Raw genomic sequence first — 22,057 nt, 5'->3', positions numbered from 1 at the left:
TCATCTATATCAACTGGATGCACTTCTTTTGATTTTATGTTTTTCTTTATTAACAACATAACACCTCCTCCCTTCCTATCCTGTCTATCCTTTCTGTACACATTGTACTCCCCAAATTCCAGTTTGGCATTCCTTATATCTGTGTGACACCACGTCTCTGATATCCCAACAATATCCGCCTTTGATGTCTTGACCAACACTTCAAATTCATCAAATTTATTTACTATACTTCTAGCATTGGTATACATGCAAGTATACATGCACCTATTCTTATTCTTGAATAAGAATAGGTCGACTAGTTGATGTTCCTCAACTAGTCGACATCTATTCATTGTCTAACTCCAGACTTGGTAAGAATATCCTTCGGCATCCCCAGCTAATCTTGTTGTTCATCTCTGCACCCTTTCCAACAGATCTATGTCCTTCATAAAATGAGATTTACAAACCTCTGTGCAGTATTCCAGTTTTGTCCTAACCATTGCCTTTTACAGTAGGATAATCACCTCTTTGTCTCAGTGTATTGTTATAATACACTGTTAATGCAATAAAGTGACAAAATAATAAATATAATTCTTCAAGTTTAAAAAGAAAAGAAAGATAGAAAAAGATACTAGGGGTCATTAAACAGATACTAGGGGGTGTTAAAGCAACTATATTCTGAATATCGTCATAATAGGAAAAATAAACAAATATGACATGTTCAAGTGATAGCCAGTGCTAAAGTTAATTAAACCTAACCCAAGAAAGAAGGTAAGAAACATACCATAACCATAGAATATTATTCCCACAACTGGGGTGGTTCCCTCAAAACCTCTCTAAGGCTCTAGACCAGGGGCATGCAAAACAAAAAGTTGAAGGTTGCAGGCACAATGGAGGTTCTCAATGGAAATAATCAGAGGCCACAAAAACAATTAATTTTTCATTTTCTGAAATGGAATTTAATTTTTATTATCAGTGTTTATATTTATAGTTTAATTTCTTTTTACATGTAATAATTGAAAACAAAAATCCAGCAATTAATATATAAATATACCATTTACAACATATTGTTATCATATTTTTAAATACTGAGGAAGATACATGAAACATCATAAAAAAAGCAATACAGAAAAATCAAATATTACTGAGAACGGATATTTTCAAAAGCCAATGTGAAACAATGTTTTGTGACCTGCTACTTTGAAACATGGGGTCCACATGCTCAATACTTTGGGCTGCAAGCAGTCCACAGTCAGTTGTTCCTCCCTGCTCTAGGCTATTCGTAAGAAAGCATTCGGGTTAATTAATGACTCATCTTGCTGTTTCATATATATTTCAGTTTCTACTGAAGTTGCTTTTCTGGCATCCATTTGTGTGTCATTCCTAATTTGCTTGATACAAGATGATAGTCATTATGCATATTTGATATTTTGTTTCTAGAGTGTTAACAGTGTTGATGAGGGGAAAATGCAGTATTTATAGATGGCTGTGCTAAAATATATTTAAATATGAGTAGAAATCTATGCCACCTACCCACTCACAATATGAAATGGAAAACAAGATTCCACTTTGTTGATTGATTAATAGACAAGTCTGAATTTAGAAATAAAAAACACTTTCTGTATTTTTCTCTTGAGTTTTAGTTACTTTTCTTAACAATTGTACATTTTCAATCTTAAAGAATATGTGTTCTTTTTTGTTTTAATGTATTTAGCTTCTAGAACAAGCCCTTGTGATTGAAGAACAACTTCGGAGGGCAGCATATCTGAATCTCGCACAAGATCCTAATCATCCAGCTATGGCTCTTAATGCAAGGTAGTAAAATATCTAACTTGAATGCTTCATATATGTTAAATAAACTGTGCTCTACATGAATATATAAATAATATAATAGAATAGAATATAATAATAGATACAAGAAATAGTTTTTAAATTTCTCAAATATAACCTATAAACATGAAACATTCATATTTAAAACAAATGTGAGAGTTGTCCCATAAATTTTAAGCCTAATCGGGAAGGATGTATTTATCCAGCAGTCTTATCACCTCGTACTTTAAATGATGCAATGAAAGAAGCGTTGCATACTTCTTCATCTAATCACAAGAATAGGCCAATAATAATGAAGAAATTTTTGAGGATATATATTACTGACTAAAAACTTAGCATTAGCATTAGTAGAGGCATTTGATGCAAGAAAGCAAGCTTATGCAGCATCAGCCAAAAAAAAAAAAAAAACCACTTCCACTTCACCCCTCTGTTCGTTCAAAATACCTGTCCAGCTGAGCCTTAAACTTATTTAGGCTATCAACTTCCACGACAAGGGATGGAAGTCTGTTCCATCAACCAACCACCCGCTGGCTAAAGGCAGATTTCCGCACGTCTCTCCTACATCTGTCTTTCCTCAATTTGAATTTATGCCCTCTCAGGTGATTATTCTGAGCGAGAGGAAGAATCCCATCAGCATTGAGCATGCTCAAACCATTCAAAGCTTTATACACCTCTATCAGATCACGTCGCTGGTGCCTAGTCTCCAGACACTGTAATTTGCAAAACATAAGCCTTTCTTCGTAATAGCACCCCTTTGTTCCATTCACTAATCTTGTTGCCCTTCTCTGTACTCGTTCCAGCAGCTCTACATCCTTCTTGAAATGAGGCCTGCAGACCTGTATACAGTACTCAAGGTGTTGCCTGACCATTGCCTTATACAAGGGAATAATCACCTCCTTATCCCTGCTAGAAAAATTCCTATATATCATTGACAATACACCATGAGCTACTCTTGCAGCCCGTCTGCACTGCTCAGAGAACTTCATATCTGCCTGCACAACCACCCCCAGGTCCCTTTCATTCTCTACTACTGTCAGTGTAGTACCACAGAGTTGATACGTTGCTCTGGGGTTGCTGTTTCCCATGTGTAGTACTTTACATTTGTCAATGTTAAACTTCATTTGCCACCTCTCAGCCCATCTGCTCAACCTTTCCAGATCCTGTTGCAGCAGCATAGTGTCAGTAGTGTCCTTGACAACCCTGCCTACCTTTGTATCGTCTGCAAACTTTGACATTAAGCTTGATATACCATCATCAATATCATTTATGAATACAGAAAACAATAATGGACCCAACACTGAGCCCTGAGGGACTCCACTAGTAACATTAGTCCACGACGAGCAGTGTCCATTGATTACCACTCTCTATCTTCTCCCCCTCAGCCACCCCTTTATCCACAACAGCAATTTGCCTCCAGTGTCGCACTGCTCCAATTTGTGCACCAGTCTTCCATGTGCAACAGTATCAAAAGCCTTTCTAAGATCCAAGTATATAATATCAAAGTTATTCCCTGCATCCAGTTCCTTTGTGACTGCATCATAGTATCCAATCAAATTGGTCAGGCAAGACTTCCCCTTAACAAAACCATGCTGTGTCCGAGCTATAACTGAAGTCTTGTCTAAATGATCTTGCAGTGCTTCTTTAACTAGTGCCTCCATTAATTTTCCTGGAACAGAAGTTAAACTCACAGGTCTATAATTACTTGTGTCAGCCTTTGATCCTCCTTTGTGAATTGGGGTCACATTTGCACATCTCCAGTCTGTGGGTACCTCCCCTGAGTCCAAGGAAGCTCTCATAATTATGGCTAAGGGTTTGCTTACTTCCTCTGCTGCCTCCTTTAATATAACTGGATGGATCCCATCCACCCCGGGTGCCTTTCTTGTGTTTATTTTCAACAATTTCTCCTCCACTTTACTCTCAGGTATTACAAGATTCTCTAGCTTACTGCTAGAGTTGAATACACCTCTGGCTTTCCCCTCACTAAATAACTCCTCATGTTTGAATGTCGATGCAAAATATTCATTTAGTTTGTTAGCTACCTGAGCAGGATCATCAACAGTTGACCCATCGATATCAAGTGGTCCAATCTGATTCATCCCCTTCCTTCTAGAGTTTACATAAGTAAACTTGTTTTGAAGACTACACCAAAGTGGATGCGAACATTGCATCCTTCAGGATCTGCATGAATGAAGAGAAACTCATTGTAGATGTAATGGAACCTGAAATTTTTAGTCACAAAGAAGAGGAACCTATTGTGGTTCTGAAAGGAATTCCCTTTATGGTTAGGCCTTGATATACATTTAATGATCACTGAATTATGATCACCTATCTAATACTGTGTTGGGCTACCATTCGCACAGATAACAACCAGTATTTGCCTAGGCATTGACTCCACTAGGTGTCTGATGATGTCCGTAGTGATCTGCAGCATGCAAGGCTTTCCACAGTATTGGAATAGTTGCGTGCCCGTGCACCTCACTTTGTGTTCCAAAACGTCCAGCAGGTGTTCAGTTGGATTGAGGTCAGGCAAATATGATGGCCAATCAAGATGGGTGATATCTTCACTTGTTTATCAAGTGAAGATATCACCCCCGCCACCTGCCTGGATATTGGGCATGATGGTCAATGGACTAATGTTGCTTGTGCCACATGCATGGCATTCGGTGACATGTTGCACCATGTATTTGGACTCATCTGACTAGCACACTCGTTTCCAGTCCTCCACTGTGAAACCAGCAGTGAGGAGAGGGTGTCTCTTGGGTCATCTGCTGTGGAGCCCATGTGTCTGCGTGTGCAATGCATCATCATTTGGGATATTGTTCTTGCATTCCCCTTATTGTAATGCAATGTCAGCTATTGCATAGTGGCCTGCTGTTGAGTCCATATGACACGCAGCACCCTTCACTCACTACACACCGCCACCTTATTAATCCTTTACAATTCTGTTGGTGGCAGGTGGTTTTACCTGTTCAACACCATTCTTTGTACACTTTAACCACAGTGGGCCATGAGCAACTGACAAGACATGCCATTTCCAATATGGAAGCACCTGACACACAGACCCTTTTGAAACTTGGTGATATCTTTACTGCGTCCCATAACTGCTACTTTATTACTTTGACTTTCATGACCAGGTGCAAATTACCACTGCTCTAGTGTACAAAGCTGTTTGCCTTTTTATACTGCGATCTATACAGTATAGTCCATTACAGATGAAGTGGTCATAATTAGCATTAACATCAGTAGTGGAATATGATGCAAGAAAGCAAGCGTATACATCATCAGCCAAAAAAAAAAAAAAAAAAAAAAAACCTTCCCAATTTACCTACCATTCCACAACAACAGATGAAAAATTGTTTCAGCAATCAACCACTTGTTGGCTAAAGGCAAATTTCCACACATCTATTCTGCAACTGTCTTTCCTCAATCTGAATTTATGCTCCCTCCTTCCGTTTGCTCATAATCTAAGCAAGAGGAAGAATCCCCTCAGCATTGAGCTTGCTCAAACCATTCAAATCCTTATACATCTCAGTCAGATCACCTCACACGTGTCTAGTCTCCAGGTGCTGCAATTTGCAGAACTTAAGCTCTTTCTCTGTAAGAGCACCCCTTTGTTCCCCTCATCAATCTCATTACTCTTCTCTGTAACAAGAAGATCATTTTAGGAAGGATGTAGATCTTTCCAGCAGATCTACATCCTTCCTAAAATGAGACCTCCAGACCTCTATACAGTACTCAAAGTATGTACACACGTTAATTAATACTGCCCATACTTAATTTACAAATTAATCTTACTACATCAATGAAAAACATGCAATCTTCTTCTTTTTTTTTTTTTCTTTTTTTTTTTTTTTTTATTGTACATTCAGAGTACATATTTTTAATTAGGTTATATTTTATTAGTATTTTATATTTTATTATAGTATTTTATTATAAATATAGTATTCTATATTTTATTAGTAGAATTACATTAAAACGTTTAGACTTGTCTGTTCTTTTGCATATTTATTGAACTATTGATATAATGACCTTTTGATATAACAGTCATTTTTTTCATTTCCCTGGGGGGTTACTGTAAAGAGTTTCAACTATGTACACACACACACTTTTTTTTTTTTTTTTTTTTTGTATGGTGTAAACTAATTAACAATATCCATCAAGTAAATTGGCAAGGAAGTAAGATATATGTGCAAGATTTTCCATGTATCATAAAATTCAGAAAAGGTAATACATTTGCTTTGTATACGATACATATATGTGATTTTTAATTTCAAATGCTTGGAAATGCAATAAAATCGGACATTTGCAAACAGATAAGTATAAGAACAATGTGTAGTATGTAGAAAGAAATGCAAAAAATGGGTATAATATTTTTCAAAATGATTCACATCACATATTGTAAAACATATTCATCTGAGCTGTGCTAATCATGCAAGTGGCACATTGTTCAAAAATATGCTTCCTGATTGTGAAATGCCAAAATAAAGTGTGGATGTGGAATAACAAAAATATCAGGCATTCTTAGAAATTGTGGAGAGGGAAAGAAGAAGTAGTGATAGCTCTAAAAAATATTCCATTTTTAATCTACAGATGTTAGTAATCAAAGTGATTTCAAGCTATATCCCATTATGGTGAGTTTTCCTATTAAAAATAAGTTGTCAAGTCAGAAGTGATGTGCTCTCAGTGCCACTGTTCAAAGATGATGATTTAGATGTCACAGTATTACCATCATCATCTTCGAAAAATATGTGGCATTCCTTTGGAAAACTGTCTGGGTACATAGTGTTGATAATGATCATGTTGTGGTAGGTCTGAAAACTGGAGTAGCAGGGCAAATCCAGTTCATTATCCAAAAGAAGTTTTGGAAAAAAAAAAGACAAATTAATGAACTCCTCAAAGAAAAGAACTTTGCATTTTAGCAGGCTGAGCATGGGAGGATATTCAGGAGGTAAAACAAAAGAAATATTCAGCTGAGATTGTCTCTTTCTAATGAAACTTTGGAACTGCTCTTGACAGCCAAATCTAGACAACAGGGCCATTGTTATAAACAACTAACTCAACATTTCAAGGCAGAATCTGCAAAAGTATCTTCATTGAAGTTCTCATAATGAGTTGGTGTCTAACAGACAACCCAAACAGATAGAAAATCTACAGATAGAAAAATTTTCTGATCAGCAACACTCTTGTACCATAAGCATGGCACATTATAGCCACAGATGCTGATGCACCCATAAGTCCACAAAAAACAACAGAAAATTCCTAGATAAACTAATGTTTGAAAGCATATTGTACTAGTAAACAATCTATGGTTGTATCTTAATACATAGCAGCCATCTCTCCAGATTTACGATAAAGAACCCGTCTTTTTTACTTGATTTAACTAATCTCCATCTTACTCAAAAACAAATTTTTCCCCCCATCCTTTTCTTTTCTCAAAAAATAGTAAAACTGCATTAAATTTGAAATTTTTAAAAAATCCTGTGAATTTTTTCTTAATCTAATTAAAGAATACTTCCATGATAAATGCCTGAGATTAGTTTGCCACAATTATTCAGTTATCTTTAAAAAAAAAAAAGCTGACTTTATTCTGCAGGTTTTCATTTCTGTTGCAACACATTACATTATGGCCCCAAAGGTGATACCCTCTCTCCACTTAGAAAGCAACAGAGATTAATAAGGGAACTTAAAAGTTGCTTAAAAACTAATATAATTAAAGTTTTCTGTTTTCATGTCCTGAAACCTTGAAGTCTAGAAATGCAAACCAAAACATTGCCTTCCTTGTTAATCACAATTACAAAAGACCAATGAGTTGGTTGGTTATTTGGTTTTTAGGAGCATTAGCAACTAAGGCCATATTGCTCCGGGAATATGCAGTGGTCATTCCCTGACCTTTCCGCATCCTCCGTATTTGGTGGTGACGGGCTCGAACCCCGGTCTAATCAAGACACGTGTGCTACACACTGCTGCTCCTTCCCACCTGGCTACGGAGGCGCCACGACCAATGAGTGAAGTGACAAGTACAGAGACAGTACTCATAAACATCAAAACAAGTTGACATGGTAATATCTTAAATACTGTTTAAAAAAAAAAATAAATAAGCAAACATTAGTGCAAGTTTATACATTGTACTCTCGGGGTAATTATATACTGATACGATCCAGTGACGTTTTGCAATTTCAAATATTTAATACACTCATAGCAAAAACTGTATGAGAGCTAACTTTTTATTGTGAATTCATAAGTTGTTTCTTTATAGCAGTTGAAATCCTGCTAGCTCCAAACTCCAAATAGTTAGAAAATTGCCAACTGAGTTTTTTTTGGAAGCATCAAATTAAATATAATCATATTCAGAGAACCAATTTTTTGAAACAAATTATTGATTTTGCAAAAAAAGAAAAAAAAGAAAAAAATGTTTTCAGTATTTCTTAATACCATTGAAGGTAAAGAAATAGATTTTTGAAGATCATTTATGTGAATTTCAGTGTAAGAACATACCATATGCTATTATGAAGGAAGAAAAAATTGATGTGGAGTAGTCCTTGGTCAGGAGTAGTCCTTCCTCATGCACTTGAACTGACAAGTGCATGAGGAAAGCATGAAATAAAACAAATTATTCCAAACCATATTGGCCTCATAGCAATGCTGAGCATGGCAAAGAATATTCATCCAGGTGAAAAAAAAAACTGAATTCACATTTTCTCTTTCTGATACATTTTTGGAAATACTCTTGATACCCCCAAATCTGAACAGTAGTGTCATTATTATAAATAAAGCTTTGACTCCACATTTCTGAAGAGGTGCAAAGAAATCATAATCAGTTGATGTCTAAAACACAATCTGAACAGAAATCCACAGGCAGAAAATATTAGGTAAGCTAATGTTTAAAAGCATACTATACTGGTAAACTATCTTATGGTGGTATTTTGTCATTGAAATAACTGCTGAAATTTCAAAAAAAAAAAAAATTTTAGACAGCCAGATAACTTATGCATCAGAACCGTTGTGTGTGTTGTTAAACTTGCAGGAGCCTTTAATATTTCATACTGAAAGTGTAATAAAAGTGAAGACTAAATTTTTATTGGGATGCTCAGCAAGTGATGTCTTGGAAGCTTACTGACAATGCAATGAATGAATATTTGTTTGCAGCAATCTGATAATTGTAGCTGACATTGATCTGTTGTGTCCAGAATTTATCACTGGGAACAAGACTGTTTTCTCTACTACCTGCAAACAGGGCATGAATCATTGACTTGGAAATCTCCTGATTGTTATGATTAAAAAATTGTTGACAAGGCAGGTAGAAAAGGAGAGTGAAAGATTTTTTTTTTACCATTGCAGTATTATGCACTATGAATTCATTGCTCAAGGTACCACTGTGAGTAAGGAAAGATAAGTGCTGCTGTCACAACAACTTCAAAAAGCAGTATGGCAAAGCGTCTAGATCAGCCGGCAACAAAATGTAAGTTTTTGCACAACAATGCACTGCACACCACAGTTCTCATACAACAAGAGCTCAATAAACACAATATTGTTGTGGTACCACATTACTCTTACTCACTGACCTTCATTGTATTTTTTTCCCCTGAAAATGAAACATTTACAGGGTTTTGTTTCTGTAGCAAACACTAGGTTATCAATGCAACTGAAGAATGCTTCTATAGCCAGAACAATTCCCCAACCGTTACCAGCGGTTGTACAAATAGTGGCAAAACTTCATTGCTACTCAAGGAGAGTACTTTGAGCTTTTGGATCATGCATTTAATATACGAGTCTGGGAATGTCTTCACTGTACCACATATAACTCCATTTATTTTATGATTGTCCCAATGGCTTCATTTTATGTCAAGTGAATACAGTTTGAATAGATTCAGCTGTTCTTAGAATGTTTAACGTAAATTGTGATCAATATATGTGCTATATATAAAATCTAATTAGTACACAAGAATAGAGTCCCGGGATTAATAAAAATTAAAAGAAATTAATAGAAATATATTAACCGTTAACTAAGAATGCTACAGTCAGCAGTTATTGTTTTGTTGGATGAGATCTTTCTACAGTATCTCATTTGTTTTACATTTCATTTGTTAATTCTTTATATTAAACATCTTGATATATTGATATTTTATTTGATATTTTGACATGTATGCTTACTGTATCCTACTATTCAATTGTAGATTCACCAAATGCTATACTTGGAATATTTTACTTTAGTTTAGCTTCTATATCATGCATGGTTATTTAATTACACTGATAGGAAGCCCATCAGCAAACCACATAAAAAGTTCATGTGTTTTATATAATATTAAATATGAAAAAATTACTAAAACATACTTGATCTCAATGTATAATTCAATATTTTATACTTAATAGAACAATATTCTTGTTTCCTAGGTTTGCTGAATTAGAATGTCTAGCAGAATCTCATCAACATTTATCAAAAGAATCATTAGCTGGCAACAAACCTGCAAATGCAGTTCTTCATAAAGGTAAATTGGCCATTAATATTGCTGCTTGTTATCTTTAGATATATATTTTTATAAGGATGTGTTATTTGTATTGTATTGTGCTTCTTAGTTACTATACTGTGAACATATTTTAGTTGTAAGATGTGCATTTGCTGAATCTGTACACAGATTTGATTGTTCTGCAGTAATAAGCAACATCCATCCTACAGTCAGTTTTTCATTCTTCATCATAACAGAATCTCTGATTTCATTTTCTATCTAAACTCAAGTTATTAATAAATCCAAACCGAATATTAAAAATTCATTGTTGAGAAACTTCTCTCTCGACAAATAGCAATTGGACTTTCTGGTCCCTTACTAAAACCAATGGCTGCAACTTTGCCTTGTCTTACTTTCACCTCTCTTTCATCTTCATGGTTCAGTGCATCTAAATCTAAAGACAAAGCTTGCCTACTCACCTTTTACTTTTCCTCTAACTCTTACACTGATGATATTGGTAAATCTTATATGAAACAGTGCAGATTCCATTTACTTGTCCTGCTTAAAAGGCTGTGGCATTTAAAGATGATATAACCATGCCAAATACATCCCATCCAGTTCTTTGGATTCTCAACAGAAAGAATCCTGAATAATTTTAATACCATGAGATCTCCAGGCTCTGATGGTATTTTTTCATTCATTTTTAAAAACTTGTGCCCTGGCATCTCTTCCCTTCCCTCCCTTCTTTTTTTTTTTTTTTTGCATTGTGTGTGCTTTTTTTTTTTTTTTTTCCCCTCCTGTATGAAATGCCAAAATTTAACCAGTTCCTAAGAACTGGGACATCTGTATTCCGTTTATTTTACCACTGTCCTTGTTTAAATCATTTTCAAAGTAATGGAGCTGCTTGCTCCATTACTTTGAAAATAGCTGCTTGCTCTTATACTATCTTGGAAATTTCCATTTATGTGACCCCAATATGATTTCCATCAATGTTGATGCCCTCACAGTTATCACAGTGGTTATAACTTCTTTTTATTCCACACTATATGAAAAAGACCTAAGTTTAATACCTATCTGGATTGAAGAAACTCTTTGGACTTCACAGTGTGGACTTTAAAGATTTCACAGTGTTGTTCCCACAAACTTTGGTGGTTTACATCCTGCAAAATGCTATCCAACTCAGCAATGGAAAAAGTCTGATTCATATATCTCTTATGCCTTGTGGCCTTAATTGGTCTACTAAAACTTTTCAGAAATTACTACAGTTAAAACTTAGCAGTGCTTGAATTTGCCAAATTCAAACATTACCCAGGGAGCATATACTTTCCCAGAAATTATATGAACTCTTTCTGCTGTTGATTTGTTTGTGTGCTCTTTGTTATCACCCATTTTAAAAAGGCAGTGTTAGATCTTTCTATTTTATGGCTAATCCATTGGATCTTGGCTTATTATACTCATCTTTTGACAAATTCCATAGTAAATTTTAGGGAAACTATGACATTGTTTAGTGAAAATGCATCATTACTACATAGTTGAATTTTAAGACAAACCAAATACATTTCAGTCTAATTATTTAGTAAGTAATGAAACTTGCTTTTATAATCCATACTATTAATGTACAAGTAATGCAGAAGCATCATTTATATATGTATTTATATATGCATAAATTATGGAAACATAATTCCTTGCATTTATTATGGAAACAGGTTTTCCTAATAACTACAAAGATTAGTTTCCAGCTACGTTGTAGGGCAAGCTAACAAAAGACACCCATGCCATAATTAGTCATGATTTTTCCAAAATGTCACATTGACCCAATAGTTGATGGACACATTCACATATACCCTGTCATATTAACAGCAATTCAAATGGCCTTAAAGTGTATTGAATGTATATTATACTGAGAAAATTACACTCCAAAGGAGTATAATTTTCTCAAGACACTTTAAGTGCACTTCAAGCCTTAGAATTTTTTTTATTACTGAGTGAGGACCTAGTAATAAAGCAAATAACACTGGTCAATAAAGTGAAACTTTTTTTTTTTTTTCATCAAAGATGTAAACACACTTTTCAAAACCAGTTTTGCATGCTTATTTCAAATGCATGCTTAATATTTTGCTTTGTATAATTTTGTAATATAACTGCTGATAATATTGGTACAAGTTAAGATGTTTGCATTAAATGTAAAAATGATACATAGAACACTTCCTAAAGACACTCTCCAGCAAATAAATGAAAATAAAGTTAATGCAAAATGATTACAATAATAAAATTAATTAAAAACAATTAAAAATTAAAACAAATTCAACACAAATTTTGAAAAAAAGACTTTCCTTAAGAAAGGAAGGAAAGTCTTTTTCAAAATTTAAGGAAGGAAATTCTTTTTTCAAAATTTGCATTGAACTTGTTTTAATTGTTTTTTAATTAGTTTTATTACTTTAATCATTTTGCATTGATTTTATTTTCATTTATTTTTCTGGAGAGTGGCATTAGGAAGTGTTCTACATATCATATTGAAATAAATTTCTCTTATTCTTCTACAAATATTGAAGGGGGCCGCCATAGCCAGGTGGGCAGGAGCAGCAGTGCGTAGCACACGCTTCTTGATTAGACCGGGGTTCAAGCCCGTAACCACCAAATACGGAGGATGCAGAAAGGTCAGGGAATGACCACCGCACATCCCCAGAACAATATGGCCTTAGTTGCTAATGCTCCTAAAAACCAAATAACAACAAATATTGAAATACAACATAGAACGTATTGAGCATCGTAGCTCTGTCTTATACTAAGTAAAAATTATACGTACAAAACATGAGACTGGCTACAATTTAAAAGACTGTTGTGCAGATGGTTTTCTTTTACACATGCTGTCCAGAACATTGCAGTACAACATCCAGCAGTAAACTGCCAGCATACTTTCATTCTAGAAACTCTGTTAGCAATTTTCTGTTGACTTAATGTCTTGATGGAATCATTCACCCTGCTCATCACTTACTGTTACAAAATTTTCAGGAAGGAAGTCTAAATGCAAAAGAAAAAAGTATTGACATATAACATTCCATTCTTTATATACATTGATCAGCTTTTTATATGCTGGAAACTTTTGGTTACCTAAAAGGTTTTTGCAAAGCCATATGAAAAAAGCCTGCCATATTTTTAGTTCTAATGAGACATTTTTCAAAGCTTTCATCCTGCATAAGCTCTTTGATTTGAGGTCTTTTGGCTCCCTCTGTATCATGCATACAGTAAATGACATTGACTTTTTCCTCTTATTCAACCAATCATGTAATTCGTTCAAACAAGCAGCACAAATAACATTGTGCCCACACCATATTCTAATCACCTAGTACAGCCAGGGTGTAAACAGTAAATTTTCTGAATATCCATCATGACTTTGTGCCTTTATGATTTAGTTAGGAAAGAGCCACACACGTAGAATTTGTTCGGGTTATTTTTACACTTTCGAGGAATGGTGATGAATGTGTTTCAGTAATTCACCAGATCTTATCTAAAACAATTTATAATCAAATAATTAAATTTATGAAGTAATGAAGATATAGATACGTTCAAACAATTACATAAATATGAATGTATAAACAATAATAAACTGGTCGGCATCAATTTCCTCCATGAAAAATTTAATCGATTCTTGCGGAAATTGTTCAAAAACTCAGATATGTTAAGTTCTCCTCACCTTCAATTTTTAAATATCATAGATTAATGACCGAAAACCAATAACCTTTTCTGTCTATTTTATCTATTTACAGTGAAACTTCCCTTTACCGGACAGCCATGGGGAACGAAAATGTGTCCGTTAGAGAGAAGTGTCCGCTAACAAGAAGTCTGAGGGAGAAAAAAAAAAAGAAAGAAAGAAAAATCGTTAAACGTTTAATGTAAAATTAAATTAAAATATATACAGATTTTGAACAATATTTTTGTAAATAATATACAATTACATACACAAGAGATAAAGAAAATTCGTTAAACGTTTAATGTAAAATTAAATTAAATTATATACAGATTTTGCACAATACTGTATTTTTGTAAATAATATACATACAATTGTGCTATGCATATTATGACTTTATCTTAAGAAAAATACATACAGTAATCACTTATTTTCTTCTGCACCTTCTTCCGGCTGATAATTTTGTTTTCAACATTTGTTTGGAGTGAAGAAACCATCGAAAGTCCTTCAGTATCTTCTTCAGCGGCGAAAAACATTTTTAAACGATTGATTTGTATGAGCGCTTCTTCCGTTTTCATCGGTGGTTCGTCGTTAATATGTTCTTCGACAGAATGACCTCCATCCATTTCTTCATCCTCATGAGGAACTTCTTGAAAAATATCGATGATAATGTCGTTAATATCTATAGCACCATCTTCTGTAGTGAGGTTCGAATCTATATCTTTGTAGCCAGGGTCACTTGTAGCTGAAGTATCGTACATTATCAATAGATGTTGAAGTTCTTGTTCTTCTTGGTGCTCCACATTGCTGTTCGCAACTTCAATTTTTGCGTTTGAGAAGCCAGACTTTACAAAACAGTTCACGGCAGTTTCTTTTCTAATTGCATTTACTGAAGAGGAAATCCATTGAATCGCATCTAGGATGCTGAGTTTATTTGCGAAGTCACTCGCACATGTTACGTCGTTCATGTTTGCAATGAGATGTCTTAAAACATGTTTTCTGTAGTGAAGTTTAAAATTTTTTATTATCCCTTGATCCAAGGGCTGGCACTCTGGAGATGTGTTTGGTGGCAGAAAAACGATTTGAATGTTGGACAATTCAATGTGCGGGTCAGATGCAGCATTATCCATGAAAAGAATAATTTTTCTGTTTTGACGAATCATGTTTTGGTTAAAGTGACTTATCCATTCGCTCATGATATCTCGTGTCATCCACGCTTTTTTATTAGACTTCCAATCAACATTCAAAAGATTCAACTTTATGCCCTTGAAACAACGAGGATTTTGTGGTTTTCCTATAATAAGAGGTTGTTCAAAGTCCCCCAGCATATTTGTACACAATAGTACAGTCAAGCGTTCCTTAGAAATTTTTCCGCACTGGCACTTTTCGTTTTTTAGACTCATTGTTTTTTTCAGGAAGAGCTTTAAAAAACAACCCTGTTTCATCACAGTTGTAAATATCCTTAGCTTCAAAATCACGACATGAATCTTCCAATTTGATGGTCCACTCTGTTACAATCCCAGTATCAACAGATCCACCTTCACCACTTACGGTTTTCCAAGAAATTTTATGCCGAGTTTTGAACTTGTCTAGCCATCCCACAGAAGCTTTCAACTCATTTACTCCCATTGATTTCGCAACCTCCAAAGCCTTTTCCCTAATAATAGGCCCGTTAATGGGAATTTTTTTAGCATGTGCGCGACAAAACCACTTGTACGTAGCATTGTCAATTTGAAGTCCAACAGTTTTCGGGAATGATTTTTGAACCTGATCATTTCCGTGTTGCCAAAATTGTTTGAGCAGTTCATTTTTTTTTTTTTTCTTTAAGATGTCGCTTACCTGCGTCTTCCCGATTTTGAATTTTGCAGCGAGATTGCGAACACTATTTTTTTGCCGATCATACGCATTAATGAGTTCGACTTTTATCTTTTAAAGTTAAATGTTTACGAGAATACATTGTGCACTTCACACGACACTGAACAAAACTGAAAACTGAAACTGAAAAGATGAAAGGCCGACCAAATCACCCCCCCCCTGCACACACCGAATTCATCAGAAGTTTTACATGTGCCTTAAAATTCTTGAAAATGGGTTTAGAACCGCAACCTAAACCTTGATAAAATTCAGAGAATCGGAAATAGAAAATAAACACATGATTGAGGCAATACGTGGAAGAAAAGTTCCTGGAAAAAGGGCCGTGAGCTCGCCCGCTATCCGTTATGGGGAGATCAAATTAAGTGCTAATCTAAACGAAACAGTGCAGATTGCCTGTCCACGTCCGTTACAGAGAATGTCCGCTAGACAGAAGCTGCAAACACGTTAAAACCAATGGAGGTGAGTTGGGGAATTTGAAAATGTCCGTTGTAGAGAGATGTCCGTTAACGAGAGGTGTCCGTTAGGAGAAGTTTCACTGTATTTATGATACAATATGAGAAATGCCACAAGGTGTACTTCTTAGACTAATAAAATTTTAGAGTAGGCATTCTACTCTCAAACTATAACATTGTTTATTGCAAATGCATCATTGTATAGTTGAATTTTAAGACAAACTGAAGTTTGTATGTTATACATCATTATTATAACCTCTCATATTGTGAAATCCTTCACAAAATGAAAAAATTTCCACTTGCCATCCACTTATACTTCAAATAAGTAAGACTTCCTCATTAGAAAATTCTCCTGTTATTTATTCTCCATTGAGTATCACCACCTGTGCAGCACTGTTTCAAAGCTATTTGGCCTCATTTGGTGAGCGGGTAGTCAACTAGGGTGTAAGAGTTGGTGACTCAGTTGTGATTGATGTATAAACAATTTCATAGTTTGAATTTTATACAGTTTGAGGTTTTCTGCCCTGAAATTTTTACATCTAAGAAGTACACCTCTCGGCATCTCTCATATTGTGTAAATAAGTCACAACTGGGTCATAAGCTCTTATACCTCTGAATAATATGGCCCATATTATTCCCTGAAAATTAAGATCTATAGAAATTGTAAGTCCATCATCAATAATTATCTTTTTTCTTTTCAGCCTTTAATGCTGACACTATGCTGCATGTTCTAGTACCTTTCATGTTTGGGGTTTAACTGAAGTAATTCTTTGAGTGCTTATTTTAAGTGCTGTTGTGTTGTTTGCATGTAGTTCTAACATTAAGATGGAGTTTTAATGAAAATTCTTTATTGAAGTTTGTATAACATTTAACCTTACTTCAACCTATATGTAATTAATCTTGGGCAGTGTCCCCCACACAGACATGTGTGGGGGAATTAATTAGGTTTGACATTCAGTTACATTGAGAAATAAGTTTAGCACCAGTGAAAGATTAGGGCATCGTAAATTCTTCAGCACTTCTCTTGAAAAGTTAAAGAAGAGTTTGTGTGTGTACATACACACTTTAAGATCCATGATTTAACAAACGCTTCAAGTTGAAAGGAGCAGGAAGAAATCATACAAGGGGACATATAAAACTGTAAAGAAAGTATAAATGTTGATGTACTTTTTCATTAATTTAAGTCTAACTTGAGAAATTAAAAGGATTTAAGTATGTTGTGTATGTGCTCTTTTTTTCTTTTTATTATTGGCGCTGTAATATAGTATTTAAAGGTTAAATCAACTCCATGAAGTATATGGAGTTGATTTATTGGGATTTGCATGGATATCCATGCATATGGATTTATGAGCTGAATTAAAAATATATTTTTCAAGAGGAGATCAGCCCTAGATTAAAGAATTTAGAAATTTTTGATGACAGGTTCAAAATATTCTCATGTGAGAGGGTCAAGCTTTAATGTTAATTTTAATGGACCAAAAGAGTAGGATATCGGCATAGGGAAGGAAATTTTTATGTTGATTGAAAAGAAGGGCAAGTATAGAGCCATCTAGCTGACTTGGAGAAAATGTTGCCATCAGGAAGAGGTTCTGTTTGCAAGATTAGTTTAATGAAAGCTAAAACAGTGTCTTTTAAAAAGTAAAAAGGTTTAAGTAATAGGAACACTGCAGTTTAAACAGGCAGCTAGGAAGGCATGTGGTGTCCCATTCATAATTTATAGAACCTTTGCTATAAGGAGAAGGATGTCTAGAGGTTCTCCCTAGAGGGTCTTGTATAGAGGTTCTCTCTGGAGTCTTGTATAGAGGTTTTCCCTCTATAAGATGATGGTTTGACTACATTTGGAATATTGTATTCAGGTCTGGAAACCATACTTAAAAAAAAAAATACATAGAACTTTTAGAGAAGTTTAACCCACTATTTTCGTATTGACACATGTGCATCACTGGGTTTTTAATCCACTTGGATGAGAAACCACCTAACTTTGAGAACTATTTTCTTCTGTTTTGAAGAAAAGCAGAGTCGAAAGCATAAATTTTGGTGCCATCTCCATTCTGACTCAATCCTATAATTTTTGAATTCAGTTCATAGGTCAAACCAGCAGCAAAGGTGTTAAAGAAAGGCAACCGGATCAGTGATATATGCAAATTGATATATGTATGAAGAATGGCTTAGAAGGTCTGGACTTGACAAACAATATGCAAATTAACCTTGAAAGCTAATTCATAATAAAATTCAGTAGAGCGAATTGAACCAAATGATGTCATGGACCGTGTCACATCCATATCAAAAGTAACTTTACTGCTAAAACAAATGTAGTTATGCCTCCTAAGCCTTGATAGAAATAGTTTTTAAGGTTAATTTGCATTTTGTTTGTTATGTTCATTTGTTTAAACTATAGAGGATGGTAGCCATGACGTTTTCAAGTTTAGTTTGTTTTTTTTTTTTTTTTTTTTTTCAATTGGTATTCAGTTCATATATGGACACCCATTGAGGTCTGACCCCTTTGCAGCCCATAAGCATTGATAATTCCTAAAGAAGTGGTGCTTGAGGGTTCTCTGTCTTTATTTTAGTTAATTAATATAAGTTCATTCATTGTGGAGGTAGTATAGTACTTGGTCTTTAGTGGAGGTGTGAGTATGCATCTCCTTAGGCAGAGTCGTCCATTTACACTGCTGATGGTAAGTGCTATCCTCACTTTTTATTTCCTTGATTTGATTTTATTTGATCGTTGGTTAACTTGAAAGTCAGGTAGCAAAATTGTATTTTGCCAAGTAATGTTTCATTCACTTAATGCATTTAGCTCTGTAGCATAGTGTTTTTATTTCTACAATAGTCATGAAGACATAACCACGTTTGCTTTAATAGTAAAATCACTTCTGGTATGGGTGCAACACAGTCTGTAACATTTTTTTTGTCCCCTCTCTTTGATTTGAATGTTTCTTCTATCCAACTCTTTCTTTTTAGTTTTTCATTGTTAATTTTCATATTTGCATTAAGTTTATACCTGTTGGTTGGCAGAGTCTACACTCATATTTACATATTTCTTGTTGCATTCATTTATTTAAACTATAGAAGGCAGCGACCTTGATATCACGTTTTTGTTCTGGTAATAGAGATGTGTTGCATTTGACCAGTTGACAAATTTGACGTCAGATCAAATGTGATCTTTTTGGAACCCACAAGCATTGATGCCCTCCCAAAGTGGTGGTGGTGGTGCTTAGTAAGTTCCTGTTTTTCCTTAGTTCATTCATTTTGGAGGTAGACTCATCCTTTGTTAGTTGGGTGTCAGCATCCTTACTTTTTATTTTATGATTTTATTTGATCATTGGTTAAATTTGACAACAGGTAGTAAAAAAATGCACCTTGTCAAGTGTAACCTAACATTGTTCACTTGCTGAATTTAGCCCCATGGTATAATTTGTGTTTTTATTTTTACCATATCTTTGCTTCACTCACTCAGCAAATATGTTCAGAGTAAATTTGGAATAATTTTATATAATCTTATTTAATAACATGTTACACTTTTCTGTGAGTAAATTTCATTCTTTTGAAATTGTTACATTAAAGAAAAATTGCCTTTCCATTATATAATATGATAAGCTATTAGTTATAAGATTCATACATAAATTATTTCCTGCCCTATTTTAAATTTCTGAATATGAAGTTTATATCATTCTTAGGTTGAAATATTTTACCTGCATGTAAAATGTAACATAAAATTATCCTTCTTTGTAGTGCTCAACCAGTTAGAAGAATTGCTCAGTGATATGAAATCTGATGTCAGTCGTTTGCCTGCTACATTAGCACGTATTCCTCCAGTAGCCCAGCGAATCCAAATGTCTGAACGCGGGATCCTTTCAAGGTTGACAGGCCAACCACATCCTCAGCCTTCTGTGAATTCCATGAGTCAAAGTGGATGTCCTCCACAGGGCCAGAGTCAAGCTTTTGCTACTCCTCAGCAGCCCAATTCAGTCCAACCACAGCCAAGTTTACCTAAATAGCTATATATATATATATAAAAAAAATCCTTTGCATTCTGGAATTCTACGAAGGTCACAGACTGTTGCAGGACCAAAGAAGTCTGTTGATCTGTGAAAAAACTGGTGTGAATCAACGATATGGGGGAGGTAGTCTTCAGATTGTGCTAGCTGTATATTATGGTAACTTGGGGCAGCAAAATCACGCAACAAGACACTAGTATCTTTAGATGCCTCCCCATTGCCATACTGTTTCCACAGTATGTATGTTCCCTTGTAATCTTGTGATACTGAACTGGCTTGGTCATGTTGTGAAATATTAAATGTAGTTTGCATATCTTTAGTGACAGTCTTTCATTGCCTTGGAGCATAATTCGGTTCATGTGCACAAAGAAACCTCCATATTCTATTTATTGGTTTATATCAGAAAGATGTGCTGAAGTTGAATACAATGTGTATGTCCTGTATTTGTCTTAAATGTATTAATGTGTCCGCTATTTTATTCCTGTTACCGCGTGCTACTTTGTCCCTTTTTACAAATTTCGCCCGTTGTATTTAATATATTGCTAAGGGTGAAAAAAAAAAAAAAAAAAAATGAAAAGAAAAGAAAAAAAAAAAGTTTCTCTGTTCTGTCTACTAGTTGGAACACCAATAAAATTTTAATTTTTCTGTGAAAAATGTGAAACCGTTTCAAAAATAATAAAAAAAAAAAAAAATACTAGTTTTAAGACTTCATTTTCTACGAACATCAAACCTATAACAGCACAAAGTTTTCATTGCATCATACACTTGTTATGAACCTCTTACATCGCCTGTAGGTGTAGTACCTGCTATTTATAAGATATTAAAGCTTTGTTGCACTTTGTACTTTGCTGACTTGGAAGTGATTTATTATATCAGATCTTCACAGGCAGAAGATTAATACAAGTTCCTATTTGTTCAGACCAGTAATCGTGAGTTTTTTTTTTTTTTTTTTTTTGGTTTTTTTAACTAACATAAAAGCAATTAGTCTTATTGTATTATATGATTTTCATTTAGAGCTATTAAATGTGTATGTGTTAGTTTTATATTTTGGCATATATACATATGAATATATATATATAAGTATTCTGATTACAAATATATGGGGATCCAATATAAACTGTAACACAATGCATTAGTTTGGAAAAAAGTGTATTCATTTCATTCATGAATCATCTTTATATTCCAGTGGTAACGAGCTGTCTTTGTGATAAATTAAAATATGATCAAAATGGGTTAAAACTTGAAACTACCTTTTGAATTAAATTAAATTATCACTTGTTGATGTCATTAGAGTAAATATACAAAAGCATCCATATCACACTTCCTTAATCACCAACCCATAATATTACTATAACAGAAATATCTTACACATTTTTGGGGGGGGGGTCATATCAGCACAACTTGTTAAGCAATATGTAAGTTAAAAGTAGTTATAAAATATAAAATTCAGTTAATTGTATACATTTTGTTCCCATTTAATTTGTATAATAAGCAGATATTAATTCATAAATAAATCTTGAGTGACTTAACATTTGTTTTAAATTTTATTCTTATTTAACCCTTTAATGAGTAAGTTTCATGATATTGGTTGCAGGCTCTAACAAAATGAAAAAGAAAACTATGTACATAAAAATAATTTTAAATATTAATTTATTCTTATTTTGACTTGACAGTCCAACATTAGAGTGAAATTATTATCAAATTCAGAATTTTCTCAATCAGTCTTCTGATTTTTTTTTTTTTTTTATGTGATAATATTGTCTACATCTTTTTTTTTTTTTTTTTTTG

The 22,057-nt window shown here is 34.2% G+C and overlaps 1 protein-coding gene across 3 annotated transcripts in view; it reads left to right on the top strand.

Moving 5' to 3' along the window:
• The window catches only part of LOC150086692 (ATP-dependent chromatin remodeler CHD5-like), a 683,856-nt gene extending 663,104 nt beyond the window's left edge, over positions 1 to 20,752 (top strand). For all 3 annotated transcript variants that reach the window (XM_090372691.1, XM_090372693.1, XM_090372692.1), the window contains 3 exons: positions 1,694 to 1,794; positions 10,201 to 10,295; positions 20,004 to 20,752. In XM_090372691.1, coding sequence (XP_090228817.1) covers positions 1,694 to 1,794; positions 10,201 to 10,295; positions 20,004 to 20,269 — 462 coding nt within the window. In that variant the 3' untranslated portion in view covers positions 20,270 to 20,752. The remainder of the gene's footprint in view (positions 1 to 1,693; positions 1,795 to 10,200; positions 10,296 to 20,003) is intronic.
• The last annotated feature ends 1,305 nt before the right edge of the window (positions 20,753 to 22,057 follow it).

The sequence above is a fragment of the Mastigoproctus giganteus genome, chromosome 4 (assembly GCF_048544385.1).
Source record: "Mastigoproctus giganteus isolate SK-2022 chromosome 4, ASM4854438v1, whole genome shotgun sequence".
Taxonomy (NCBI): domain Eukaryota; kingdom Metazoa; phylum Arthropoda; class Arachnida; order Uropygi; family Thelyphonidae; genus Mastigoproctus; species Mastigoproctus giganteus.
Note: the sequence above shows the minus strand (reverse complement) of the source record. Positions and strands in the feature narration are given on the sequence as shown.